At 39.7% G+C, this 26,750-nt stretch overlaps 5 protein-coding genes and 1 long non-coding RNA gene across 11 annotated transcripts in view; 3 read left to right on the forward strand and 3 right to left on the reverse strand.

Annotated features, from left to right (window-relative positions):
- The first annotated feature begins 719 nt into the window (after positions 1–719).
- Positions 720–3,092, forward strand: LOC124207391 (coiled-coil domain-containing protein 22 homolog). Of its 2 annotated transcripts, none has more exons than XR_006879931.1 (9): positions 720–830; positions 907–1,091; positions 1,163–1,322; positions 1,394–1,552; positions 1,679–1,766; positions 1,903–2,045; positions 2,104–2,269; positions 2,344–2,478; positions 2,561–3,092. XR_006879931.1 is itself a non-coding variant. In XM_046604817.1 (9 exons), exons 5-9 carry the CDS (start codon positions 1,811–1,813, stop codon positions 2,723–2,725), a joined length of 639 nt encoding a protein of 212 aa, XP_046460773.1. In that variant the 5' UTR covers positions 720–830; positions 907–1,091; positions 1,163–1,322; positions 1,394–1,552; positions 1,679–1,810; the 3' UTR covers positions 2,726–3,092. The 2 variants fall into 2 exon arrangements, 1 of the variants encoding a protein (XP_046460773.1); XM_046604817.1 differs by having other exon boundaries at positions 1,679–1,840.
- On the reverse strand, positions 2,676–7,364 carry LOC124207392. Of its 2 annotated transcripts, none has more exons than XR_006879933.1 (12): positions 7,350–7,364; positions 6,891–6,989; positions 6,743–6,797; positions 6,528–6,665; positions 6,347–6,465; positions 5,986–6,220; positions 4,172–5,911; positions 3,911–4,095; positions 3,680–3,839; positions 3,450–3,608; positions 3,102–3,323; positions 2,676–3,038 (listed from the first exon to the last, which is right to left on the reverse strand). It is a non-coding gene; the product is annotated as an uncharacterized LOC124207392 (long non-coding RNA). The 2 variants fall into 2 exon arrangements; XR_006879932.1 differs by lacking the exon at positions 7,350–7,364 and adding an exon at positions 7,086–7,230.
- A 556-nt stretch (positions 7,365–7,920) lies between these two features.
- LOC124207626 (probable cytochrome P450 49a1) lies at positions 7,921–10,936 on the reverse strand. The gene is made up of 10 exons (XM_046605198.1): positions 10,924–10,936; positions 10,784–10,838; positions 9,862–9,950; positions 9,547–9,772; positions 9,302–9,489; positions 9,032–9,233; positions 8,791–8,956; positions 8,508–8,732; positions 8,246–8,443; positions 7,921–8,181 (listed from the first exon to the last, which is right to left on the reverse strand). Exons 1-10 carry the CDS (start codon positions 10,934–10,936, stop codon positions 8,071–8,073), a joined length of 1,473 nt encoding a protein of 490 aa, XP_046461154.1. The 3' UTR covers positions 7,921–8,070.
- Positions 10,860–12,360, forward strand: LOC124207390 (F-box-like/WD repeat-containing protein TBL1XR1-A). The gene is made up of 7 exons (XM_046604816.1): positions 10,860–11,218; positions 11,299–11,487; positions 11,551–11,625; positions 11,693–11,823; positions 11,896–12,064; positions 12,129–12,236; positions 12,313–12,360. Exons 1-7 carry the CDS (start codon positions 11,054–11,056, stop codon positions 12,352–12,354), a joined length of 879 nt encoding a protein of 292 aa, XP_046460772.1. The 5' UTR covers positions 10,860–11,053; the 3' UTR covers positions 12,355–12,360.
- Positions 12,361–12,627: 267 nt separating this feature from the next.
- Positions 12,628–15,877, forward strand: LOC124207389. Of its 2 annotated transcripts, none has more exons than XM_046604814.1 (10): positions 12,628–13,174; positions 13,241–13,530; positions 13,593–13,735; positions 13,824–14,032; positions 14,096–14,222; positions 14,287–14,375; positions 14,449–14,710; positions 14,779–14,894; positions 14,956–15,328; positions 15,398–15,877. In XM_046604814.1, exons 1-10 carry the CDS (start codon positions 12,833–12,835, stop codon positions 15,682–15,684), a joined length of 2,238 nt encoding a protein of 745 aa, XP_046460770.1. In that variant the 5' UTR covers positions 12,628–12,832; the 3' UTR covers positions 15,685–15,877. The 2 variants fall into 2 exon arrangements, with proteins under 2 accessions (XP_046460770.1, XP_046460771.1); XM_046604815.1 differs by having other exon boundaries at positions 12,629–13,174; positions 14,782–14,894.
- Positions 15,695–26,750, reverse strand: part of LOC124207388 (insulin-like peptide receptor) — a 37,090-nt gene continuing 26,034 nt past the window's right edge. For 2 of the 3 annotated variants that reach the window (XM_046604807.1, XM_046604808.1), the window contains exons 9-27: positions 23,700–23,989; positions 23,466–23,600; positions 22,862–22,961; positions 21,644–21,843; positions 21,242–21,370; positions 21,063–21,141; positions 20,706–20,994; positions 20,234–20,638; positions 19,984–20,174; positions 19,728–19,898; positions 19,352–19,637; positions 18,933–19,279; positions 18,716–18,858; positions 18,493–18,654; positions 18,258–18,414; positions 17,989–18,187; positions 17,750–17,921; positions 17,206–17,685; positions 15,695–17,136 (exon numbers count right to left, since the gene is read on the reverse strand). In XM_046604807.1, the coding sequence (XP_046460763.1) occupies positions 16,582–17,136; positions 17,206–17,685; positions 17,750–17,921; positions 17,989–18,187; positions 18,258–18,414; positions 18,493–18,654; positions 18,716–18,858; positions 18,933–19,279; positions 19,352–19,637; positions 19,728–19,898; positions 19,984–20,174; positions 20,234–20,638; positions 20,706–20,994; positions 21,063–21,141; positions 21,242–21,370; positions 21,644–21,843; positions 22,862–22,961; positions 23,466–23,600; positions 23,700–23,989 (4,490 nt within the window). In that variant the 3' untranslated portion in view covers positions 15,695–16,581. The remainder of the gene's footprint in view (positions 17,137–17,205; positions 17,686–17,749; positions 17,922–17,988; positions 18,188–18,257; positions 18,415–18,492; positions 18,655–18,715; positions 18,859–18,932; positions 19,280–19,351; positions 19,638–19,727; positions 19,899–19,983; positions 20,175–20,233; positions 20,639–20,705; positions 20,995–21,062; positions 21,142–21,241; positions 21,371–21,643; positions 21,844–22,861; positions 22,962–23,465; positions 23,601–23,699; positions 23,990–26,750) is intronic. The other variant, XM_046604811.1, reaches the window with a different exon arrangement.

Raw genomic sequence — 26,750 nt, forward strand, 5'->3', positions numbered from 1 at the left:
GAAATAAATCTTACGGATTGATTTCAAACATATCCATAACAATTTAATGTTTTTTTTTTTAAGCAACAAACGCATATCACTTTTAAGTTTCTTGTTTTATGGGGCTGACGCGAGGTGCTGCTCAAGCCGGCCAGAAGGGTGGTCGAGCGGGGGAGGCTGCACGCACTCATGGGAGAGGGGTGAGTGAAGGGGGGTTTACCTGGGCCATACCATACACGCCCATGTTTTCCCTTCTCCGTATATGTTAAAGGATGGAATAGTGGTTAGCAACTCGGGCTATGAATCTCAAGCGCCGGTGTTCGAATCTCGGCCATGTCGATAAAGATTTGTATTTACAAAATATTTTAGAAAATTAATAGCTCAACAGCATAAAGCGGTGTGGAACTATCCTGGCGAAATTGATGGTTTTTTCTTTTTTTAATTGATTTAATATACAGCACGAAAAGGAAATTTCTATTATAGTTGAATACCAAATGTGGTTTTGAAGATTTCCATCTATCGGTGATAGTAGCGTCACTAGCGTGGTTCAATAGCGTCATGAAGATGGCGTCATCTGCTCATCGTCAACTTCAGCGTTTAATTTACAAATAAGAAATAGAAATCTTATAAAAAAATTAAAATAGCTTCAAGATGTGTACATTTTATTTTTAATCATTTTAAAATTTGAATTGCAATTTTCGTTACATTTGATCTGTAAGAATTCGATTCTGAATCATTCTCATTTCAAATCGATTCACACACATAGCAGACGCTAACACATCAAGCGTCATCAATAGCGTGGTCTATGGTGCAATGCTATCACTGGAGTAAGGCGTTTATCTTCTATTCGGGTATGTTAGAGAACTCTTATCATGTTATTTTCAATCTTTAGTTTCTAATATTGTAATTATCAACTTGTGTGGATAGGTAGCGTCATGATTGGCCTACCCTGATGGCGTCATGATCGCTGCTGATTGCCTTTCAAATAGGTTTTCAGCATTCTGCTTACACCTTTGGCATAGAGTCACATATTTCACAATCCAACATCAATTGGTACCAACAGCAGCCCTTCTCTCCATCATCCAGAAGGGTCTGAGATCAGTGTTGGAGATGTGTGTGACAATTTTAATATGATGAAATTTATCTACCACCAAATTTTTACTCTTATGTTTTTGTTTTTCAGGATGGTTCGGAACAACCCATGGAAAGCTTATCAGTCATTGATGCTGTGATGCCTGATGTTGTTGCAAGTCGTCAACAGCAAACCCAGAACAAACAGAAACCACAAGTGGTAAAGACAGAACCACCAAATTCCAATGGAGATGAACCCATGCATTCCAATCGTAAGATAGTCACTACTTTTTTTTGATCCCCTGAACTGCTTACTTATTTTCCCTTCAACTATTTAATGAAGGCTGGGAAGAGGAAACAGAAGTAGAGATACCTGCCAGCAAATCTACTGTACTTCGTGGCCATGAATCTGAAGTTTTCATCTGTCTGCGCCTGAACCCAACAACATTCAGAAGGGTGGAACTGAAGTTCCGAGCAACAAAGATGTCACCTCACTTGACTGGTATGTAAGTTGTGCTATGTAATGCTATGTGTAATGTAATGTGTATGTAAGCAAGTGCTTTTGACGGAAGTGTAAGTTTGGTTTTACTATTTCATTCGATTTGTTTTAATTTTATTTCATTTCAAGGTATTTGCTGGGATAACTGAACAGAAGTTTTAAAGAAAGACAGAAACAATTGACAAGGCAAAAGATTGGGAACCTGAATGCTATTCAGGTAACTAGTGCCAATACATTTTATACATCAATAAAAATAAGATAATGTGTTCTAAAATTCTTCGTCACGAAAATGTAATTAAGTATCTCTACATTAATATTTTTTGTTTCTGATTTTCTTCTTTTTATCTGAACAGAGTGCAGGCGAGAAGCTTAAAGCTGCACTTGAACATACAGTGACGTCCTTAAGAAGCATTGTAGAAGAAATTCGTACTAAAGAAGATACTATACAAAAACTTCAAACGCATATCGAATCTATGCCACCTTCAGTACTAACAAGGTAATAAACTTTTGTTATCCACTTGAGTAACGAGATAGTTGTATCTCTTTCTTTTTAGAACATTTTATACTCAAAGAATACTGAGTATCGTAGCCAACGTCAAGAAACAAAATGAAGAAATGCATCGGGTGCTTCAAGATGTAAAAAGTGTGCAGCGTGAAATCAATTCAATACAGGGAAAAGTTGAGCGTACGTTTACCGTTACGGATGAAATTATTTTTCGGGTATCTATTACTTACTATCAAAATGCTGATATTATTAATAAAAAAATGTTGTTACCTTTTTCTTTTTTTATTAGATGGCCAAATCGGATGAGACTGCCCGGCGTATTTACAAGTATTTGATTTCATTGCAAACTGATTGCTCTGACATCCAAAAATTAGTGAAAGAATCTGGCAACTTGTCACGAGAGATAAAGGATTTAGAAGAACAAGTATGTTTCGCTAATTTTTGTTTGTTTGTTTGCATTATTGTCAAATAATGTCAAATAATGATGCTGTTTGTTTCGTAATCAGGCGGAGATCGAATTACGTAAGAATATTGCTACCAAAATTAGGCGACTGCAAAGTGACCTCGAACAGATACGGACGGAAAATCAGATTTTAGAAGAACGAGTCGGTACTAAAATTAAATTATTCATCTTAGTTTGTTTCCAGTCAGCCTCACTTTGTTCAAATTAAATTTTTCTCACTTCAATAAAGTTTAACATTCCAATATTCCATCTCATTAAGTGGCCATTAAGTGGATTGTACATTATACAAAGCTACTATAATGCATTGATTGTAACCTTGTACTTTGTTTAAACAATCAAGAAGCTACCAAAAAATTAATTCGTTACGATGCAAGTTACTAACGACGATAAGCTAAGCTATTAAATAAGCCATAAATCAGATTTCCTTCGTATTACGTTGGAATTGTTGAATTAAATGATTAATTGTTCCATGAATGCATTCTGCATTGCCAACACTTTCTCCTTTGCTTCAACTAGAAATCCTGAGAAAAAAGTGTAAAAATTAAGTAAAGAAATTACACGTTCCAGTAAAAATATTAACAGACCTTTCATAAAATCGATAAGATCGGGATCTGCAACTAACAATTCCTTCTGAAGGTCATCAATCTGTGATTTCCATTCTCAAACTTCTGTTGCCAGTGTCTCAAGACTCAGCCTGCTCGCTTCTTTTACAGAAGCCAGTTGGACGGTGAAATCTAGAAGAGATGGGTCTTGTCAATTGTTTCTGTCTTTCTTTAAAACTTCTGTTCAGTTATCCCAGCAAATACCTTGAAATGAAACAAAATTAAAACAAATCGAATGAAATAGTAAAACCAAACTTACACTTCCGTCAAAAGCACTTGCTTACATACACATTACATTACACATAGCATTACATAGCACAACTTACATACCAGTCAAGTGAGGTGACATCTTTGTTGCTCGGAACTTCAGTTCCACCCTTCTGAATGTTGTTGGGTTCAGGCGCAGACAGATGAAAACTTCAGATTCATGGCCACGAAGTACAGTAGATTTGCTGGCAGGTATCTCTACTTCTGTTTCCTCTTCCCAGCCTTCATTAAATAGTTGAAGGGAAAATAAGTAAGCAGTTCAGGGGATCAAAAAAAAGTAGTGACTATCTTACGATTGGAATGCATGGGTTCATCTCCATTGGAATTTGGTGGTTCTGTCTTTACCACTTGTGGTTTCTGTTTGTTCTGGGTTTGCTGTTGACGACTTGCAACAACATCAGGCATCACAGCATCAATGAGTGATAAGCTTTCCATGGGTTGTTCCGAACCATCCTGAAAAACAAAAACATAAGAGTAAAAATTTGGTGGTAGATAAATTTCATCATATTAAAATTGTCACACACATCTCCAACACTGATCTCAGACCCTTCTGGATGATGGAGAGAAGGGCTGCTGTTGGTACCAATTGATGTTGGATTGTGAAATATGTGACTCTATGCCAAAGGTGTAAGCAGAATGCTGAAAACCTATTTGAAAGGCAATCAGCAGCGATCATGACGCCATCAGGGTAGGCCAATCATGACGCTACCTATCCACACAAGTTGATAATTACAATATTAGAAACTAAAGATTGAAAATAACATGATAAGAGTTCTCTAACATACCCGAATAGAAGATAAACGCCTTACTCCAGTGATAGCATTGCACCATAGACCACGCTATTGATGACGCTTGATGTGTTAGCGTCTGCTATGTGTGTGAATCGATTTGAAATGAGAATGATTCAGAATCGAATTCTTACAGATCAAATGTAACGAAAATTGCAATTCAAATTTTAAAATGATTAAAAATAAAATGTACACATCTTGAAGCTATTTTAATTTTTTTATAAGATTTCTATTTCTTATTTGTAAATTAAACGCTGAAGTTGACGATGAGCAGATGACGCCATCTTCATGACGCTATTGAACCACGCTAGTGACGCTACTATCACCGATAGATGGAAATCTTCAAAACCACATTTGGTATTCAACTATAATAGAAATTTCCTTTTCGTGCTGTATATTAAATCAATTAAAAAAAGAAAAAACCATCAATTTCGCCAGGATAGTTCCACACCGCTTTATGCTGTTGAGCTATTAATTTTCTAAAATATTTTGTAAATACAAATCTTTATCGACATGGCCGAGATTCGAACACCGGCGCTTGAGATTCATAGCCCGAGTTGCTAACCACTATTCCATCCTTTAACATATACGGAGAAGGGAAAACATGGGCGTGTATGGTATGGCCCAGGTAAACCCCCCTTCACTCACCCCTCTCCCATGAGTGCGTGCAGCCTCCCCCGCTCGACCACCCTTCTGGCCGGCTTGAGCAGCACCTCGCGTCAGCCCCATAAAACAAGAAACTTAAAAGTGATATGCGTTTGTTGCTTAAAAAAAAAAACATTAAATTGTTATGGATATGTTTGAAATCAATCCGTAAGATTTATTTCATCAAACATGTTCATTTCCTACTTCACCTGAGTACTGGCATAGGTAGAGGGGGGAGACGCGTTCAAGGCTGAGCCGCTGAAAGGGGAGAGACGCGTTCAAGGCTGAGCCGCTGAAGGGGGGATCGAGCTACGGAACAAATAAATGGCGAAGAAAACACGGAAATTTGTTCATTTTTTTAAATTAGCGATAGTTAATAAGTGAAAACGACGTTTGTAAAAAATGAATTTTACAGTTAAGATAAAGGGGAATACGTTCATCAAAAAATAAAGACGGGAATCAGCTGCCTAACATGTGAAAAACGAAACGGCAATGTGTGAAATCAATCATCGTGGTTTGAGCTACGGCAATGAATATATACGGTGGCGGATCTCTCGCAGATAATTCCGCCTTCTCGCTCATGTAGAGTAGGTCGAATTTATTTTTTAAATATTTCAGAGTACCTTATGGAACTTAGAAATAATTGGGAGAAATAGGCCCACTTTGACGGAGAAATAGGACCGCTTTAAAAATATTTTAAAAGTGGGCCTATTTCGTAGGGTCCTATTTCGTCCGGTCCTATTTGCCGGGCCTATTTCGTCGGGGCCTATTTCGACCGGTCCTATATCTCCGCCAATCGGATAAAAGAATACAAGGAGTAAGACAAAACTCCGCAGTCCAACAGATCTCTCTGATATCTCAAATTTTACAAAGGAAGTTAGAATTGGCAAGGTATTCAAATTGCAAATTGATCTCTAGTCATATAAACAAAGTACTGTAGTAGGAAATTGAATAAAAATAATTACTTTTGCTTTTGCATGGGACGAGACGTACGGGTACAGGCAGCAAGACACACGAGGCACGACATTTCGGCAAAATGAACAGGCACTCAAATCCGAGTTAGATGATTTAACAAATTGGTATTGAAATCACCTGTAAATTTACACATCGAAATTTAAAATTCAGTATTTAGAACCCTAAGAAATCATTCAATTAACAAGAAATACCTTTTCATTTTTGGAAACGTCACGACCGACACCTCACTTCTGCTGCGTCAAGGATCAAAATGGCCGAATTTAGTCCCTGAAGATTGACTAGCGCCACCTAGCGACAGCCAATTGGATTGCTTGCTTGCAGACAGCACGCAGCAGCTAAATTTGAATTCGTCACGCCTTTCAGTCTTTCACTAGCTACGAAATGAATCAAGTGGGGATGGACACTAGATTACTCCAGCAGCTTTCCCTATGACACAACACACAAATTCTTTAGTTAGCTATTTTGGATCATTCTCCTCAACTTTTTCAACACAACAATCTATAATATTATAAGCAAGTATGGAGGGTCATTAAGACAAATAATACAACTTACAATTTTGTGAAGAAAACAATCGTTTTCCTGCCTGTGGCTGAAAGGCAGCAGTAACAATTATCTGTGTTTGAGTTAGAGTTCCAACTAACTTTGGCATCAAACAGTTATGCATGTTGAATCTAAAGGAAATATGTCAATAAACATTCCAACAATAATGCAATAAACTAAAGTTAATTGCTACCTACTGCTTGAGTAAAAAACATTCAGGAAAATACAACACATGTTGGTATGCGCCCTGCATCTTTATGTGAATTATTTAAGTTGCCTGATGAAGATTACCCATGGCCTTGATTATGTTCCCAATTTCCCATAGCTTTCTCTATGAAAAAAAATAACATTTCATGATATCAAATTAAAGTTCAAAATTTATGAAGGGAGAATAATACTCGTCTTTACTTGTAGAAACATGTTGGAAAAAACAACAAGTGTCCACACTGGGGTATAAAAAGACCTACCAACATCAATAGAGTAATTACGATAAATATTAACTATCAATGTAAAGAGGTATTCACACAATTGTGCCTAAACTGTTATGGGTTTCTACCTGTATTAATAGGGTGGAGCATTCAGCAGAACGACGATTTTAATGAAAGAATTGATGGTAGGCTACTTGTACTTGGCTAGTTGCCTTCCGCGTTCCTTCCTACACGTTATAACAAGAAATATGAAAGGTGATCCAAAACACATAGGGAAAAAAACACATCACAAACAAGTTGCACAGAAATCAACTTGAATTTACTTATGAATTCATCGGTAAAAATGGGAAAATATGGGAAAACTTTTGACAACCATTCAACAATCTGCCATCACAAGATAAACAAAAACACCTATGTCATCTATTGGACACCTCCGACACTTCAAGTCTCAAAAGCGCAATTTAGTTTTTTTTAGAAACAACATTGAATTTTTTTAATTCTAGTGATATTGTAGATCTTAAATAACATACATTACTGCTTTGCATTATTAAAAATATTCATATATAGAGTACCAAAAATTTTTTCACCGCCACTAGTGTGATTGGTATGGCGACCGTAGAACTCCAACGACAGTAGACCTCCAAAGACATAATTCCTTTTTAAATATTAAAAATACCCGACAATAGAACTCCAGTGCCCGTGCCCGACAGTAGAACTCCACTACGACAATAGAACTCCAATGAATTTTTAAATTATTTTCATGTTCGACAAAAGAACTCAATTGAATTTTAAATATTTTAAATGTGGGGTTCTACTGTCTTTGGAGTCCCGTGTGATCTGCCATGTAACTTAAGCAATTCAGTTCTATAGATACCGATATAACTTGAACGGTGCACTTTTATTTGCCTAAACCTAGCTTGAAATCTTGAGAATAGTACAGAGGACAAAGCTCACTTGCTAGTTTTATGCAAATTTTCCGGAAGTATACCGGAAGTAAGCGATAGCGCCTCAACAATTGAGCTGCCGACAAAATAAACCAAATATTTGTGATCTCCGTGAAATTTGGGGTCGATTATGTGTAATTTTAACGAAATCCAAAATTTTGTCAAAATCACGAATTTTCCTGAATTCAGGATAATTCTCGAAACTTTTTGTGTCATTTTCAAAAAAAAAAAAAAAAAATAGCATATGACGGTTAAAAAGTCGCTAATGGCCGAAATAAGACAAATTAGGTAATAACGATGAGCGCAGTTCAACTAATTTGTGTAAATCTGTGACATAACTATGTGTGGAGAAAGGATAAATCCTTTATCTCACGATCAATTTAAAATCAATTGGTTCGCTTGGGACGAGATTCATTTCGAGTATCATGAAGATGTCCTTTAGGGTCACTGAGAGAACTTCGTATTTCAAAATTATCTATAGACGCAACAGTAAACTAGTCAGAGTCACCTTACACAACACTGATTACGTTTCTCGTTACCTCAGCGATACCGAGAAGAATTTCCTGTTCAGCAAATCTTCTTCCCGGACACATTCGTGCTCCGTGACCAAAAGGTAACGATATGAAAGGGTGAGGTACTTCCGCTTTTTGAAGCCAGCGCCACGGATCGAATTTTAAAGGGTTTGAGAAATGGCAACCCATTCTGCTAATGACTGGATTAACGCCTACTACTAGCGTCTGTAAATATTAATAAAACGTTTAAAATTTGTTAGCATTAGCACATGTTAAAATTGAAACTTACTCCTTTAGGAACATGATAGCCAGATAACACAGCGTCTGAATCGATGATCCGAGAACTTCCTCCTGCAGTGGGATGTAATCGAAGCGTCTCTTTGAGACAAGCTCTCAACAAAGGAGAAATCTGACCTGGTTTCATTTTGTTCTTCATTAAATCTTCGTAAATAGCAGTCTGGATTGATGAATTTCTCGCTAATTCGTACAGCATCATGGTAATTACAGTGCCCGTCTAAAAACCAAAATAAGTTATGTAATCATTTAACTCTGTTGATTAATTGAATAATTACGGCGTCGATTCCACCTTGGAATATTTCTGTTACTAGGAGATTTTTTTCGGTTTCAGAAAGATTTTGGTTTTCAAGTAGATGGTATAAAATAGGATCCTCTTCTAAGAAAAGATCCGGGTTTTCACTTAGTTTTTTTCGAGCAGCCTCCAAGTATTTAACGGCAGTTCTGCAAAAGAAAAATATCGTAATATTGCTTTTAAATTTAATTTTCTGATCAAATAACTGATAATGAAATACTAACGCCAACATGAAGTCTTGGGTCGATTCAATAACTTTGTAAGCTTTTGTCCTCCACAATTTCCACCATGGCGGTTGATGGAAGGTTTCGCCAAGTGCCTTCAAAAATTGTACATTTGCTTGCACAATAGCCTTATTAACTCGACTGTCTTCGGAATTGTTGGAAAAGCAATTTAATCTTTTTCCGTAACAGACTACACCAATTGCTTAAAAAATAATTTAATTGCCAAAGATTGTAAAAAAAAAAAAAAAAAACTATTAAAACTTAACAGACCTTCAAGAGAATATTGAAAAGCATGCTGTATAAAATCTTTAACAATGCCATCAGAATTCATTTTTGACAACAGACCAGCAGAAAACTCTTGAGCTACAGTCTGTTGTCTGTTCCAGTAGCTGTGAACTGTTTTGAGCTTGAGTAAAGTCTGTACATTTTGCCGCAGTCTATACCATTCTTTGCCATTACTAAAAATATGAAATATTAAAATTTAGAATTTTCATCTATATTCTTTCAAATCTTACTCTGGGACAACACCAACACATTGATACTTCTTTTTTCTGTAATCCTTTAGTGCTTCAAATGTTGGTCTTTGAGGGTATTTCCCTTCATGCTGGAACATGGAACGAATGTCATCTGGGTTAAATATCAAAAGAGAGATTTTATTCCCCATATTCAATTTAATAATGTCGCCATACTGCTTCTGCAAATCGGTAAACCCATCTAACAATCTTGAAACATTGTAAGGACCTGTTTGACAAGTCAAATAAGAAAAAAGTATTACAACAAGGGCATCCAAAATAAAATTAATTTTTCACTATTGTTGAACAAATGTTTACCTAATGGGGAAAATAGGAGAGCATTGCCTACTAAGGGCAATGGTTTTGGCCCAGGGATATCTTGGAATGACTTGTTGACACTATAATTCCTACTAATGTAAACAAATTTACGGATGAGTAATGAACGCATAGTGGCCAAACACTAATCCGGCACTAACACGGCGTGCTACTAATTAAGACACAAAATGCAGAACTAAACTGTAAACTGCTCTAAATAAATCGCAGCAGACGATTTCTTGTTTACAAACTGCAACAGCTGACTCAGCTCGACCCGCCCTTTTTCAAACACCCTTAAGCGCGAGGCGTTTCTTTTTATAACTGTTCCTACGTAGCAAAAAGCTTTTGGAAGAATACCAAAACACGTGAGATCTGATAACGAATTTTTCGCATTACAAAACTAAGTTGCTGGCATTTTATCTTCATGTGTGGAATGCGGTCAAATTATATGGCAGGTTGGTCTTACTCTTACTCTTATTTCTGGCATAACAGGAATTTCACCACTTCAAAACATAAATACGTCATCTATTGGAAGAAAATCAAACGACAGTTGGGAAACTACGTAACACAGGAAAACATTCCGAGTTTACGTGATAAACATTTGGAACTTAAGCAGCTCCCTGTGGCGGAACCCCGTGTGTGGTGATAAAAGAAACAACGAAAACGGCACTGATTATAGCACAACTTCAGACCGTGGTATCCTTTTTATGTTACTAGGCTATTGTTGTAAGTTGTAACACAAATTTAAATGGCTTCATCAAATACTCAACACTGTGCAGAAAGCGAAGATAATTCGAAAGACGACCAAAGTTCGTCCATTAAGAAACAAAAGGTCGATCACGGTGAGCTTAACTTATTTCTAATCGTTTGCCCAAAAAGCTAACTTACTTTTATATTTTAGATCTCTTTAAACAAACTGAGATACCTTGTTTCGAGGAAAAGGAAGAAAGGTGTTCGGGAACCCGATCCGTGTACTTTTCCTGTTTCAATCCAGTCTGGCCAATTCTAGCCTGTGGATTAAGCGGCGGAACTACTCTAATTATAGAAGGAGAAAAGAAAACAGACTTAGTGGCCACATGGGAAAATAAAAGGTGGTTCAACATAAATGCAACTTCAGCTACGACAGATCTTGGATGGAATGTAAAAAATGTTTCGTTGCCTTTCCCAGATTCTTTATAACTTAATAATTGTTTAGATGGACGGCACTCTGTTGCTGACCGCATTTTTAGATGGAAAACTTGTACTTTGGAACAAGGATACTGAAAATTTAATGGAAGTAAACGATACCAGTGGTGAACAAGTATGGGCCATCATTTGGAATCCTTTCCTTCCGTACCTGTTCGCTACTCGCAACAATAAGGTACTATGTTACTCAAGATTTTTTTTTCTGGAAAAGAGTTCAAATGAACATAACAAACAATTTTTTAACGTTTCAAACAGACTGTTTTAGTCTGGGATAATGCAAAGGATCAACCCAGACTTCTCGAAAAAAAATTTGCGCTTCATACCAGTACAATAAGAGACTTTGTGTGGATTTCAGTTGATCAGTTTGTTTCGTGCTCCGATGACGGGTTAATCTTGCTATGCCATACTGAAAAAGATTCCCCATTAAAATCATTCAGTCACGAGGTAATTTAATTGGTAAGTTAATCATAAAATACTTATTCGGCTGCAAGAAATTGTTTTCTCCAGGAAGCTATTTTAACTCTGTCCTGGAACAATATTTCAAATCTCTTGGGATGTTTATCACGCGATGGGACCTTAACGGTAAAACAATATCAAATTATTTGTTAGCACCGTGATAAAAATTTTCCAGTTACACATGTTTAAATAGGTGTTGGCGATGACGAAAAACGAGCCTGAGTTTGTATCCAAAAATGAAAGAATGAAAAGGCCCACATGTATCGCCTGGTATCCTACTCACAGCTCGCAAATAACTGAATCCAATAGCACGTTAATAGCCTGGTAAACTTACATGATATTGTTCCGATTAATCTGTGGAAATACGATGTTGTTGTTTTTCAAAATCATTAACAGTGGTATGGAAAATGGATCTGTAGTTTTTTGGGATATCCGTGGAAAAGGCGACCCAGTCCGATATCTTCTTGAACAAACAAATTCAATCTGGGATGTTTCATTTTCTCCTGACGGCATGTTTCTAACTTCAATTGACTTACAAGGGGAACTAGTTATCTGGTCGACAGAGGTAAATCAATACTGAACATTTATTGGGTTAAAAGGAGGTCAAATTAAAAGGTTTTTCAAATTAGACTTGGGAAATTATTTTCAAGTCAAAGCTCTCCTTCCGTGCATCAAAAGGAATCTTGCAATGGGGAGGTGATGGACATAAATTGGCTATTGCAAATTCAAGCGAACAGGTATTTACTTACCTTTAAACGATAAAATACGCTTATTAATCAATTCACATCCATTTGCGGCAATTTTTGCTTTTAGATTCATATTCTTGAAGCAGTTGAAGCTAGAGAAAAACACTAGATTTCTAAAAGAACTTCAATAATAAATTAATGATTTCTTCTAATGTCAACATGTCTTGAATTCAAGCATGAAAGAGTTGCGTGCTACCGCGTTCAGTTTTCACCCATCGAGAAGGACAAATACTGAAATACACAGTGTCAACATCAATAATTTATACTTAATAATTTCTTTGACTCAAAATACTCAATTGGTAATAATTTCAAAATTATTTTACTTTTTACAATCACCGGCTTCGCCGCAAACCGCAATCACTTACAAAATCTAGAAATCCATTTTCGTTAAATTTGGCAACGCGCGCAGGTTTGATTTTTCGGGTTTTCAAAATCAGTTGTCAAAAGTAAGTTGTGATCTGTGATGACAGTCGGTAATTGTGTTGAAAGTCGAAGGTGTTACCTTAAATCGTGAAGATACCACGTTTTTTGTTAGCGTTTATAACAGTTAAATTCCTTCAGGCTAATTGGCTGCTCTTTATCACAACATGGCCACCAGCAACCTCTCCATGTTAAATTTTGAAGCAAGCACCCCTGTGGAAAATGAAGTTAACATTGATTTAGATTTTTATCATACACTCTTCATTTATATGAGACTGCTTAAATTTGACAACAAAACCATGTCGGAAAAACATAAGATGAAGTTTGACAAAGATCTTTTCAAGGTTCCGAATCAAAGAGCCTTTCAATTGGTAGTACATTTTCTTTTCACTAAACTTGATGGGCCAAGATCGCAGGATATTTTCAGAGATGTATGGCCCATCATTGAAAGAAAACAAGAAGCAGAATTCAGGAAGAAAGTAAGGTTGTGGTTAGTTGAAGTGCAGGAGGTAAAATTTTATGGTAGTAATTGAAAATGAATGATAGTTAAAAATTAACTTACATTATTTTTATAGACTGACAAGGATGCCTTCCAGTTCGATGGTCACATCAATCCTTCAATGTTCCTTTCTCCAGGGGGAGAAAAGTTTGCACAACTAATGTGTGCTTTAGCCTCACATGTTCTTGGGAAAATCCCACTGAGAAATCCTCCTCTGGAACCATCACCCGTTTCCAGCACAAACTCCCTTGTCACATTCCTGAAACTACAAGTACTCAAAGGACATCTACATTCTGAATTTGAAGCCAAGACCAAAATGACAAATAGTTTTCAAGAACAATATCTACAGTATAAAATGCTTGCAAGGTATCCCATATTCAATATCTATCTGTGTTATTAAATGTCCAACTGCATTTCTTTCTTTACAGAGAACTCCAATCAGAGTATAGAGAACTATGTTCAGAAGAGGTAGCTGCTAAAAAGGATCTCTGCTCAACAGTTGCAAAGTCATCTATGGCCGAATCTAAGAAACGGGCATTCCTTGATCTCGAAAACGAAGAAATCTGTCTTGGTATTTTTCATATTTTAAAACTTCAATGAAATAAAAAAATAATAATTAAATAAAAAAAAAATAATGAAATCAATAAATTTTTTTTCAGAATTGGAATCTGAAATAGAAGAAAAACAGGAAAAACTTAATATGCTAATGAAGGAATTGTTAACTTGCGAGAAAACATTCCAAGAATCATGGGACGTTATCAAAGGTGTCATTGACATGAAGAAAGGGCGGCAGGCATGCATCAATGGAGGAAAATTAATCAATGCGTTTCCTGCTGATTACATCGAACAATACCAAACCATCCATAGTGTATGCTAACAACGATCTATATAATGCTAAATGTGTCATGGTTGTAACTGTTTTTAAATTCAGGGAAGCGGTTTAGAGCTGCAAAAGAAAGGAGGGTGCTACGATTTCGTACCTTTGATGAATTTAGTTCTGTTTTCCGTCACAGCAGCGAAGAAGATCTCGAACAATTTTAATTTTCCATCCCTAGAAGGTAATATCTGCTAATTCGGTTATTATGTTAACATCACGTGTTAAAGTTTTGTCTCTTTAATTAGATGAACTTGGCAAGTTGGGTCATTTTCAACTATCAATTGGATCCCAAACGGAAGTCGCCAACCAGTTGCATACTCGCTGGAGCAAAACTGTATGGGCATGATCTTTAAATTATAGCAAAGATGGTAGAATTAATTGTATACATATTCTCCTGCTGCAATTAGTTCAACGAGCAGACGGAAGCGATCGACACGATGCTTAGCTCCAAATTTCAGGGCAACATGCCCATGGCACTGCAGTCGGTCACACCCTTCCGCAACGTTCTGATTCCCGATAAGAATAGCGCCGAGGCCACTACTCCAGCCGCTCTACGAGAAGCTCTAGGGATGACGCCTGTCGAAATGGGCGCCAAAGCGAAAATGCGACTTAATCAGCTGAATTCCGGGAGACCTAGTCTAGATCTGCTGACTCGGCGTTCCGTCCGAGGTGACAAAGCCTGTTAAAAAAGTAGACCATTTCTTTTCTTTTACACTAATTCATTTAAAATTAACTACTAGATGGTCGTGGTGGTCGACGCATTAGTGGTCAACAGAATGGCAATGGCGCCGTGGGTCGGGTGGCTTATGAGAAACCTGAACTACGAATGATGGATAAACGTCGGAGCCAAGAAGTGCGTACTAAATTATTAATTACTTCAAGCAGCCGTCATAAAGCTACGTTTGTCGTTCTAGATGAGTAATTCCGGGCTAGAACTGTGTCGAAAGCGGTCGTTGACGCCGGAGCCGAGCAGGAACTCTACACTAAATAGGACTCCTATAGGAACAATGTTTTTGCCGACCCACAATAGAGTGAGTCGTCCTAGTAGCTTGGCTGCAAGCCCAGTTACCCTCGCTCCAGGATCCCACTCGCAGAAGCAGCAAAAACCGCGATTGTCACTGCCACAGGTTGCCCAACAGTTGGAGGCGGAGGCACTATTGACACCCCGGATGACCAGCAGCAGCGGGGTTTGGGACCAGGCAGCTGAAAGCATAGTATTCGATTTGGTCCGTTTCGACAGTCCAGTCGCTCCTGCACATGGATTCATAGACCCCAACAGTTCCTTTGGTATCACAATCAATCCGTAAATAAGTTGTTGGTCTGTTTTCAAGCTAACGCCCCATTTCCACTAAACAGAAAAGGGCGCCTTCATCAGCCGGAATTTGATTCAGTACTCACCTGAAAGGACGGAGGAGGAGTTTAAATCGTCAAGTAACCTGGATTTGTTGAAAGTATTAGAGACCAAATTCGTATCACCTCGACGCAGTTCGCTGGTAAGCCGGCCCGGATCACGAAACAATTCGCCACTTCCACAGGACTGGATGGATTCTGCTGGAAATGTATTTGACTTCGAGAAGGGATTGCTGGATGCCAGCAGCGTATCTTTAATTGACGACATCCTAGATTTTTCGCAGGGGCTCTAGTAAATGATCGTTAATTTTCTGCTTTGTGTATTGTTATAGTAGCATTTCTTTTCTTTGCCTTGATCCACTTGAAGACTCAATAAGAGTCTAATAGACGGAAACAAATAATAAGAAAAATGTCTGCCATTGTGGCCATTAACAACTGAAACAAACTTAGTCGCATACACACATTCGCTTTGTAACAAGAATAAAAGAGTGACTTGTATCAGCAAAAGAAAACATTTGCCGGAAGGGGGAAAAAAGCGGGCACACATGCTGTTACAAATGCGCACGTCATTATGACGTGCATTCGAGGCAGCTCACATTTTTGTGTTTGTGTTTGAGCAGATAAATATGCAGTGTTTCACATTCTTTTTGAAGAATTTTCAACAAGATATGAACCTATATGTAAATACACTAAAACTAGTAAATGAGGTACAACAATTGTTGGGCTTTTTTTAAAAAAAAAACCTAACAAAAATTGGAATTTTTTTTTCTTTTTCAAAGTCGTAAAATATTTGCACTGTATAAATATTATTCGTAATTTTAACACGCATACAAACAAAGCATCGTTGACCAGTCTGTTTTTCGGCATCTGTGTTATCCACACAACGTCGTTTTTTCGGCAGCTGCAAAATTCATTTTTAAAACATATGTACAGCATAAAATTATCTATATACATCGTAAATATAAGTACGTCCAGGAAACAGTACACTGGAAAACAAACAAACAAATATTTTGTCAGAAAACGAATGAGGGAGATATTTAACGAGACTTTGTTTTTTGTTTGCAAATTCACTGGTTTGTTTCCGTTATGAGCTAGTCCCTGTTTGTGGGTAACTGACAGACAAAACATTGATTTGCACGAGGTAGATTTACAAATCGGAGAAGACTGAGAGAGAAAGTGGAGTTTCAACCTTACGTGTTGTTATACCGACGCTGTTTCAAAATGCCCAAGACGTAACCGTTGGACGCACTGCCGTTGCTAACATAACTTCCTTTACTATCTTCACTAGCCATGGAGGTAGTGCCTTTGGAGCTTTCGCTCTTGCTGCCATTGCCGTTTGCAGCAATTTGACCACCAGGATTTGTAACGTAAATTATGGCTCGCCTTTCATGTGGAAATAGAACAGGGACATGATCGTCATCACCTACCTCGTCATCCCTGATACCTTCTTCGTGTTCCGCTCTTCTGCTATTCCCAAGTTGCAGGCTGGAAGGTGGTCTCTGATCTTTGAAAATGTGTTGTTCATTGTCAATCTGCAGAATCTGATCACTGGTGTAACAATGGTTTTGGGATAAAGGGTCATTCACTAGCAAATCACCATTGCCATCGGTCAGTGTTTCGTGCAGTGGTGTCGATGGATCGTTGAGACGTTGAGTTTCTTGCTCGTAGTAAGCCCTGAGTGTCGCCCGAGCACTAATACCGGCGTCTGAATGAAAAAACGAAACGCTTGCAAATTGCGACGAAACCTGTTGAAATCAAACAACAATTATTCAATAAGATAAAATGTTTGTTACATTCAGAGTCCATATACTAACGTCTGGCAAAAGGTTTTCGACGAGTTCTATGAAGGTAGGTCGTTTCTTCGGATGATGTTGCCAACAGCTTTCCATAAGAATGTAAAGCCTGTTTGGGCAACCTTCGGGCCGTTCCATAACTCTGCCATCCATCACATACTTGACAACCTCCTCGTTGGGCAAACCCTGATAGGGTTGCGATGCCAGAGTTGCCATTTCCCATAACACGACGCCAAAACTCCAGACGTCACTCGATGAAGTGTAGACATTGTCACGAAGTGATTCGGGTGACATCCATCGGACAGGCAACAATCCTTGAGCATCTCCTCTCCGGTAATAATCCGTTTCGTAAACATCACGCGTTAGTCCGAAATCGCCAATCTTCACGGTCAGATCACTGGCCACCATGCAATTCCGAGCAGCTAAATCACGATGAACGTACTTCTTCTCCGATAAGTACATCATGCCATCGGCAATTTCGATGGCCATCTTCAATATACACTGAACAATTCAACGAAATCGATGAGGAAATGAAGGTGACGAAAAGGGCAACTTTTTAGCCTACCTTAAGAGTAGGCGGTTGTCGACCTTGGATGACATTTTCCTCGCAGTCAGGTCGACGTGAGCGTAAGTAAGTCTTAAGGTCTCCATTAGCCATCAGCTCCATGATGACCAATGTAGGTTGAGCTTTAGATACAACACCCAATAGTTTGAGGACGTGGTGAGCGTTAAATTCTCTGAAAATAAAATAAAAAAATAAAATTACAAAATATGTTTCAACAAATCTACCAATAATGTTGTTACTTCATGACGGAGGCTTCGTTGAGGAATTGGATCCTTTCAGTTACATCGGCTTTTTCGTTAACGGTTTTGATAGCGCACTTAGTTTCAGATCCGTTGCTACGTAATATGCCTTCATAGACCATACCAAAAGATCCCTGACCCAATGGACGAATAGTGACAACATTGTCGCGAGCCACTTCCCAATCGTCAGGGACGTATCCTACACAAAAGATAGTAATAATAAGCAACTGCTTTGAAAAATATGACGGATACAATGTTTAAAATATTACTATGATAATCAGGATTGATAGAGACAATGCCCTTTCCATCCTTGTTCTTTTTGTTTTTGATGAAAAAATATCCCATTAGTGCGCATAAGAAAACCACAGCGAAGAGGACCAAGACGAATATGGATACAAGGCTATAATTTAGTCCACTCACGGGTTCCTAGTTAATTAAAAAAACAAACACAAAGCCATTACTTACAAACCAAATGAAGTTTTAGCCATTAATAAGTAGTCAAACCTCGATAAGGAAACAAACGTCCTTCGTAGGTGGTCCAGGCCCAGCCAAAGAAAAAGCTCGAGCGTGAACGCAGTAATTGCCCGGAATTAGGTCAGCCATTAGTCGGGTCTTATTGCTTTCAACAAAGTCCTTCCGGCGAATGCATTCTCTGACAACTTTGCCCTTTTAATGATGATCTTGATAAGTAAACAACCAGGACATTTCAAACAGAAATCAGGCTTACGTTGTCAGTTCGTTTGTATTCAAGAAGATATTTTGTGACAAGTCCGTTGGGATCCTCCGGTTCACTCCAACCAATTTTGATCGATGAAGTCGTGGAATTCGAATCGTATCTCACTACACCACCAACGATATCATCCGCAAAATCTGAAAAGGGACGAAATCAAAGTTACACACCAGGTAATCACAGACAAATGACAAATAACAAAATAAATATTTACCACTCTGTTTGGTGCGAGCTGAAGTCACGGCCGTTAAACTGCAAAGGCTCCTATTCCTGACGGGATCGTGGTCGTGACAGGCGACCACTTGTATTGTATATTCGGCGTAGTGTCGTACACCGACCACAGTGTAACTCGTACCCGTCACTTTTTGATAAAAAGTGACCAACCGATTATTTTCGTAGGTGTTGGTGTGATTTTCACCTGGCACAATTCCAATTGCTTGGTTGTGAGAGGAATTAATCGTAATCTCGGGGAATTCTTCTACGATGTTGTTGTCATGGTTGTTGTCATGATCTCCAGTTTCAGTCGTCGCATCAGCTTGTCGTTTTTTTCGGCCGTGGACACTGTGACAACGGCAAACAATTTGTAAATTCATCTCCTGAAGTAAAAGTTACGCAAAATAGAAATGGACTAACACGGGGTCTTTGATGTAGATTTTATCATGGAGAAAGTTTTCAAATTCAATTTTGAATTGTTGCTCTTTTTCCTTCTTCTCCAGAGTCACTTTGTCATTTGTCCCAGTGCATTGGCAACATTTGCCTTGCTGAGCACTGCCACTGCCGCCGCCACTTTCGGGGTTGTTGTTTCCTTCAGGGGACCCTCCAAAAATACTTGGATCGCCGAATATTGAAGTCCGATTATCCGGTGATGTCTCCTCTAAAACTGGCTTCTTCGTTTCGCTAACAACCAATGAACTAGCATCTAAAGTAGGAACCAAATTTGAGATCAGAAGATTGCAATAAGTTTTATCAAAAAGAGATATTTTTTATTTTATAATATGAAAAGTCTCACGTTCAGCGCAAGCGTCGAGCTTGTCAAAGTAGTCTTGGTCGTCTTTACGCCAACTGCCAGTGACGATGTAATGTGTCACAATTCCGTTAGGATTAATCGGGGGTTTCCATTCTATAACGAGTTCGGAGCTAGAGTTGGCAGAAGCTCTTAAATCTTCTGGCTGATCGGGTTCTATAAGAAAATGACAACAAACATGTAAGAATCAACATAAAGCAAAAAAAAAAAAAAAAAAAAAAAACTTATTTTAGTTATTTACCTGCTGGACTAGTTCTTTCGTACAAAATTGGACTTCGGGCGCCTACCCGTTTGCCCATTTGTTGCAGTGCGACTGTATACGTTTGGACGTAAATGGCGTATTGGGTGTAAGGCTTGAGAAAAGTAATAAGGTGCATTTGATTTTCGTCAGAATGAGCATCAAGATTAGCAGCAACATTGTTGACCCTCCACCTTTAAAAAGGCATTTTAATGAATATCAAGACAATAGTATAAACAAAACAAAAACTTACCCGTCACCACCACAAGCGTCACGTCCATCGTAATAAGAGACATTTGCAAAAGGAGCCTCGATATAAGAAATAATATAGCCCAGCAATTGGCGTTTATCATCCAACATTGCTCTGAAATTGTCCCAACTTAACAGCATTCCAACAGAGGACTTGTTAACAATAGTGACGTTGAGAACTTGTTCGTCACACGTCGCCTTATCGCCATTTGACCAAGGTGAAATGTCCACGTCCGAGTGCTTAAACGCCAAAGTTCCTGGAACGGTACTGGAGTTGACGAGCTCTTCGATTAAATTCAAACACAACTTGGGATTGAAGTGGAACAACATCTTTTTATAGATTGTCAAATTCTGTGTCTTGGGCCACAGCTGCTGCAAATTTTGATTGTCCTGAACAGTCAACGCGTATCTAGAAACATAAATAAATTGAGGAATTTAAAATATTGACATATTCACAAGGGAAACTAGGCACTTACTCGTCGTCGAAATTTTTGCTCCCACTGGAATGTTTCGGTTCCGGTTTCCCGGTAATGGTCCTGAGACTTTTGAAGAAACTGAGCGACAAGATGGGAAAGGAGCGCGTGATTTTGAGAACTCCTTTAATCACTTCGATGCTGCCGAGACTCCTTTCCAGTTCCTGGATGATGTTGTCGCCTCCTTTGATCTGCATTTCCAGGTCGCCATCGATTGTTGTGCATCCGCGCAACTTTTGGACCGTTTCGATGTTGCTAACGAACAATCCCTTGCACACCTTGGGACAAGGACCTGATCGAAATTGGAAAATGGAGAAATTGAGGCAAGTTCCCAGTCAATAAATCAATCGAGAAATTTACCTTGACAGGGAACGCAGGTAAAATAATGTAGAGTATCAGTGTGATTTATTTTTTTTTCCTGAAAGCCTGGCGGACATTCCTGGATTAAAATGAATGGCAATTAAACAATTAATCAATCAATTCGGTGCAATAGTTTTAATGCATCACAAGAATTCACAGCCGGAAATTCCATTACTTACCAAGATGCATTCTCCCGACTCAGCAAAGACCTTCCAATTCTTTTTGACGTACGGATATTCCTGGACAGATTGGCGTGGGGGTAGCATGGTGATGCACTCGACGTCGGTGACGCATCGCCGCTTCATAAACTAAACACAAGGCAAGAAGAAAAGAAGAAAATATTTTCAAATGAAAGTGGCGACGATTGGATTCCCTTCCAAACTGGTCGACGTGCACAGGAAAGAGCAGCTCGTGTGTGTTTGATCGTTTGAATGTAATTGAATAGGAGTCAGATAGTTAAACAACCAATTGGCGACGGCGGATCAAGTGCGCCCGCTCCGCAATTCGAAACTAGAACACGTCCAATGAACGAGGCCAAGAGAGAAAGTTTCCTGCAAGATGTGGAGGTGAAAAATTCTTACCAAGTAATGGCCAGGAGGACAGACGGATCGGCATTCGTCGTTGTGGATGACGTGTTTGCAAACGTCGCACTGGTTGCTCTGGCCGCCACTGCACCCACCGGCGCACTCCTCGTGACAGCAGCGCATATCGGACGGACGCCCAACATCCCTCGTCATCACGCTGCACGCTCCGCTGACGCCTTGACCGCATTGGTCGCAAACTATCAACAAATCAACACCAAAGATTATTTTTAAATTTCAAAATTTCAATAAAGCCAAAATTAAAAATAAAAAACAAAATAAAGGAATCGGAAAAACGAATGAAAAATGAGATGTCCCGCCCCGCCGATTGAAAATGGCCCGTCGTCGATAAACTTGCGACCAAAGAGACTCCCGTTACTCACCAACCATTTAAGGACACAACAGCGACCGAGTGAAATGATTGCCATTTCTCGTTCCGTCCCCCCAACAGACGATGATTTCATTATCTTTTCCTATCGTCGAAATATTTCGAAACTTAAAACAACAAGTCAATAATCTCCAGAGACCCAAAGTTGTTGCCATTCAGGGTCGCCGTTTTTAATGATCTTGTCGGTTTAAAGGGCAAGTCGCTCGTCCGCTCGATCGCCAGATGAATCAGCAGCTCGTATTTGGGTTAGAAACTTATCGATCCAAGTTGGTGGTGTCTCCAAAAGATTGGAACTCTCGTCTCCGGATGTCGCCGCTGTCGTCGAACCTTTTCTTCTTCTTGTTTTCATTTATCCCCTCTCTCTCTCTCTTTCTCTCGCTGTTGTTTTTCTTTCTTTGCGTAAGGAATTCCAAAAAAACAACAATAAAAAAGAGCAGAACAACAACAACAAGAGGAAGGAGAAATCCAAGTCATGGCCGCTGGCAGTGCCAAGGCTTTGCCACAACAACTCGATTTGACAATCATCTCGACAGCTTTTTTTGGCATTCAATTCCCCCCCCCCCCCCCCTGGTACTCAAGGCAAAACAGCAAATGCCCCTCGAGCCTTATCGTCTTTTCGAATCCTCGTGTTGTTGATTTATTTTTGTTTGTCCAAGTGGTTGGCTGCCCTGAACGCACGACTCGACCAACTGGTTTCTTCCTTAACCGTTTTCGGCGGTAAAGGGGAGGGGGGATTCAATTAAACGCACTAATAACTCGGATAGAGCGGCGCATGATTCATTCATTCATCATGGGAAATGGCGTGGCAAGAAACCGCAAGAAAAACTGACCTTTCTGACAGTCGTCGTTGTTCCAACAAAGTCGGCGACCATCTCCACCGGCTGGACAACGATCCTGACATTTCGGACATTCGCTGGCCCTTTTATTACCCTGTAAATAACAGAAGGAAAGCAAATGAAAAATGAGATCAACAAATAAGTCAAGAACAAGACACTGCCGTCCCGAACAGAACAGAATCTGATGGACGGCCAAGCGTCTCCGCCGGGAGTTTTCGATGCCGCAGTTACGCGAGACCGGAAAAGTCGAAGATATTCGACATCCGTTCTTCGACTCAGCTCCTTCATCTTCCAGTTTCATCCATTCGCATTTTCGAAATTCCGGATGAAACGAGGAGGCGCAAACTCGCTCTCACATTCCTTTGAGCCACACTAGATGGCATTTGGTCAGATTCTGGGCTGGGCTGGGCTCAATCTCATTCTCTCCTTTGCAAATGAAACAAAACAGCCAAACAAACACGAAAACCGGTTGTCCCGATTCCCTTCCATGACGAACAAACAACACGAGTGTCACGCAGGCACACAAGACACACTTCCACTTAAGGCGAAAGAATGACGAAAAAACCGTCGACACAATTCAAACAACGTAAATAATGACCTGGATGAAATGATTGAGGCGGCCGGAATGACCAATTCGGCCCCAATCGATCGATTCCACGTAGCAGAGATTTGGATTTTTTTCAATGAGGACGGATCCGCGCTGCAGTTCCGCCAACGATTTCAGTCCAATTTCCTGTTGGGTGAATCCGAGATTCACCCAAATGTTAAAACAGATAAATCGACACGACATATTAGCAAGAAACGCCAAATTAACCAAATAAAATGAACGTACCTGTAGTTGCATGAGTTCATAAACGACGAATGAGAAATCGAAAAGGAGCTGCTGGCCGCGGATGACGGCCAAATTGGGAAACAGTTGGCCGATGGAGCGTAGGCCAAAGACGCGGTAAAAAAGCAAATAGCCCGTGATTTCCCGCAAGGCCGGGAAGCTGCGATTATTCAAGTCGCTGGCAAAGTCCAAATTTTCCATCAAAACAATGTGAAGGAAACCTTCCACCACTCGGCAGCCCTCCAATTCCGAAAATTGTTGGGGGCCGTTCCGGACTTCGATACTGGGACAAACTGGTCGAAACGAGAACAATTGGTTACACAAACTATTTCAAAAACACTCGGTGGGCGTGAACCCAACGAACGTGCGCCGCTTAAATTGCACACCACAAAAAATGGCATCCCCCCATCATTGCCCCATCAGCTTCGAATCGGAATCATCTTGGCGCCAGTAAATCGATTAAAAGTTAAAAGTAAAATAAGAGATGAAAAGTTCAAATTTCGTAAAATGACCCAGCGGTCAGGAATTTAATTCTGCTCCTATTTGACCGAAATGTCAAATGAAATCTATTAAACATCTCATCTCATCACCCCGGATGAAAACATTTGAAACTGAGACTGTTGATTATTCTGGTTTGAGAAATCCACAGAGTCCCAGTCGACTCGGTACGGTTCGCCCCGACACCTGACAATATCGTCAGTGACGTCACGCATGTGCGTGTTTTGTTGTTTTCTACTCCAGGACGATAATGAGAACGGATGTGACGACGACGTTTGTTGACTTTCTCGTTGCGACTACCAACCGTGGAACCAAGATGTGACGTCAAAGAAGACTTACTCTCTTTCTCCCTGAGAGGCTGATAGGCGTCGATGGACGAAATGGGAAGGGCCGGTAGAGCCTGGCCGAGAGAAGTGGCTCCAGTCACGTCGAGAAAGATCACGAAAACGACAAGGATGGCCAGGAAAAAGCCTCCTCGCCGTCGACTCCTTAATGCAGGACATGTTCTGCGATCGACTTGACGAAACGAGCCGCCAATCAACCGATCCGGATCGTTGGTTATCCGATCGTCAACGACCATTTTGTCTGTCAGTTCACGTAATTTGCACTGGCACTTTTCTTCTTCTTCTTCTTCTTCTTCACCTTTTGATATTCCTCTTTAGTAGGTGGTGGTGGTGATGGCAAGGATTTCAAGTCAACCGGTATCCATCGTATCCACTCGCCTTCAAACCTGAAAACAAGGAAAAACATTCACTTTAAAAAACTTGAATGAAACGTCAATCCTTCACAATGAAATCAAAATTCCCATCGTTTGTTGGAGAACAATCCACGTGTGCAGGTAGACTTTGAACCGGTCATTATCATCACCACTACGTAGTATCGAAGCAAACATGTTTATTAGACACTTAGACAGATAGAAATCAACTGTATCCGTTGTATTTTAAGAGAGACCGGCCGCTTTTGAAAGAAAGAAAGAAAGAAATCCATTGGGAAACGGAATTGCTGATGGATTCTCAATTGAATTAACTCTGAAATGGGCGAAAAATAAAGAAAGAGGTCCGTCACGTGTAGCAAACGCAAACGGACGGGTTCAACGACCGATTGTTTGTTTGGTTTGGTTGTTTTAAAAAGAAGACGGAAAATTCATTTTAAAATGGAATTCATTTTGGCCGTTTCCTCCTTCAGAGGCCGACCTTCAAACGAACTGCTCGTGACTCTTTTACGTTCCACCCGCGAGTCATAGCGACGACATTCCATTCATCCCGCGTGACACCACCACACATCTGGTCCGTTTTCATTTTATTCTTAGACCACAACACCAGAAAAACATTCAATCCCAAAAAGCGAAATCGACCTGGAGAAATGGCCGAAAAACAAAGGATCGTCAAAACTCATTTTGGCATATTAAACAACAAATGGGAGTCCGACAGCACGAAATTCTTGGCCACTGAATTTTGACTTTATATCAAAGAGAAAAGAGACTTTTTTGGGTGCATCCTTTTTCTTTCTCGCTTCAATGGGGGGAACAAATCGCCAGACTCGTCGAGTTCATTGCCCTCGTCGGCCGGCCGACGCATCAAAACAACTCGCGGACAACAAGTCAACATTTCAAAAATGTGCCGAATTAACGAGAAATCCAAAATTGATAAAAATGAACAAAATTAAAGAAAAATAAAAACAGAAATTCCATTCAAAAATTCTCGTTTTTTTTCTTCTTTTTTCGTCATTTGTTGTTATTATCATTAGATTTTTGTTTTGTTCATGACGTCATGAGGCAACGACCACAAAACGCCATGCCACCCACCGACCGGCGTCTCGTCTCCTATCTCAGTCAAATAACTGGCGGGGGGAAAATCCAGAAATATTTCCACGTCGCAAACTGAAATTAAAACGGGGAACTGAAAATGGGCCAAGCAAATTCAATGGGTTCAAACGGATCGGCCCAATCCAATAACTGGGAAAAAAAACAAATGATTGTCTGCCCCCGCCAATAAACAACAACGACGGACCATTTCCACTATATCTATTATCTAATGACGCTCGTAAAAGAGCAAACAAACAAATAAGTGCGTGAATTCGTGCGGGCGGTCTCGTCCCGTTTCTTTCTTCCGCACCGACGACCGAAATTAAAAAAAAAAAATGTTTTCATTCGAGTCGATTCAAAGCGGCTGCCGTCATCCTCATTCACAATTTCCGTCACGAGCCATCCATTTTATTTAAACTAAATTCCTCCCCTAGTTACTCCCGTCCAATGTTGAGTAGAAGAAGAAGAAGAAAAGATTTCAAGTTTCACGCCAGTTACGGTTAGATGAGGGCGCCGTCTAAATTTAGACGACGACGGCTATGAAATGGCGTCGTAGCGAGCGACTCATCGTCTGGTTTTGTCTTTTTCGAAAATGAGCCACGCCTCCACCCAATTCGATGGTGGGCGTGGTTTCGCTACTCGTCGTGTGACGTCAGTGGCGCACACACCCCCCTCTAGCCGCTTCTTCTATCGATCCCACCCCCTACCACCACCCCACCACTCGACGTTCGAGTGCGTCCACGAAGGACGGT

This window comes from Daphnia pulex, chromosome 11, assembly GCF_021134715.1.
Source record: "Daphnia pulex isolate KAP4 chromosome 11, ASM2113471v1".
NCBI lineage: Eukaryota > Metazoa > Arthropoda > Branchiopoda > Diplostraca > Daphniidae > Daphnia > Daphnia pulex.

What these genes read in the sequence shown, in the direction of transcription:
- LOC124207626 (XM_046605198.1), bottom strand. An exon ending in TCTCCTATTTTCCCCATTAG is followed by an intron (nt 9,773 to 9,861) that starts GTAAACATTTGT and finishes CTTGTCAAACAG; the next exon opens with GTCCTTACAATGTTTCAAGA. An exon ending in TGTGTTGGTGTTGTCCCAGA is followed by an intron (nt 9,490 to 9,546) that starts GTAAGATTTGAA and finishes TCATATTTTTAG; the next exon opens with TAATGGCAAAGAATGGTATA.
- LOC124207390 (XM_046604816.1), top strand. Translation starts at nt 11,054, where the DNA reads ATGGACGGCACTCTGTTGCTGACCGCATTTTTAGATGGAAAACTTGTA. An exon ending in TCGCTACTCGCAACAATAAG is followed by an intron (nt 11,219 to 11,298) that starts GTACTATGTTAC and finishes CGTTTCAAACAG; the next exon opens with ACTGTTTTAGTCTGGGATAA. An exon ending in TAAAATCATTCAGTCACGAG is followed by an intron (nt 11,488 to 11,550) that starts GTAATTTAATTG and finishes TGTTTTCTCCAG; the next exon opens with GAAGCTATTTTAACTCTGTC.
- LOC124207389 (XM_046604814.1), top strand. Translation starts at nt 12,833, where the DNA reads ATGGCCACCAGCAACCTCTCCATGTTAAATTTTGAAGCAAGCACCCCT. An exon ending in CAGTATAAAATGCTTGCAAG is followed by an intron (nt 13,531 to 13,592) that starts GTATCCCATATT and finishes CTTTCTTTACAG; the next exon opens with AGAACTCCAATCAGAGTATA. An exon ending in TAATTTTCCATCCCTAGAAG is followed by an intron (nt 14,223 to 14,286) that starts GTAATATCTGCT and finishes CTCTTTAATTAG; the next exon opens with ATGAACTTGGCAAGTTGGGT.
- LOC124207391 (XM_046604817.1), top strand. Translation starts at nt 1,811, where the DNA reads ATGTGTTCTAAAATTCTTCGTCACGAAAAT. An exon ending in AAATTCTTCGTCACGAAAAT is followed by an intron (nt 1,841 to 1,902) that starts GTAATTAAGTAT and finishes TTATCTGAACAG; the next exon opens with AGTGCAGGCGAGAAGCTTAA. An exon ending in TAAAGGATTTAGAAGAACAA is followed by an intron (nt 2,479 to 2,560) that starts GTATGTTTCGCT and finishes TTTCGTAATCAG; the next exon opens with GCGGAGATCGAATTACGTAA.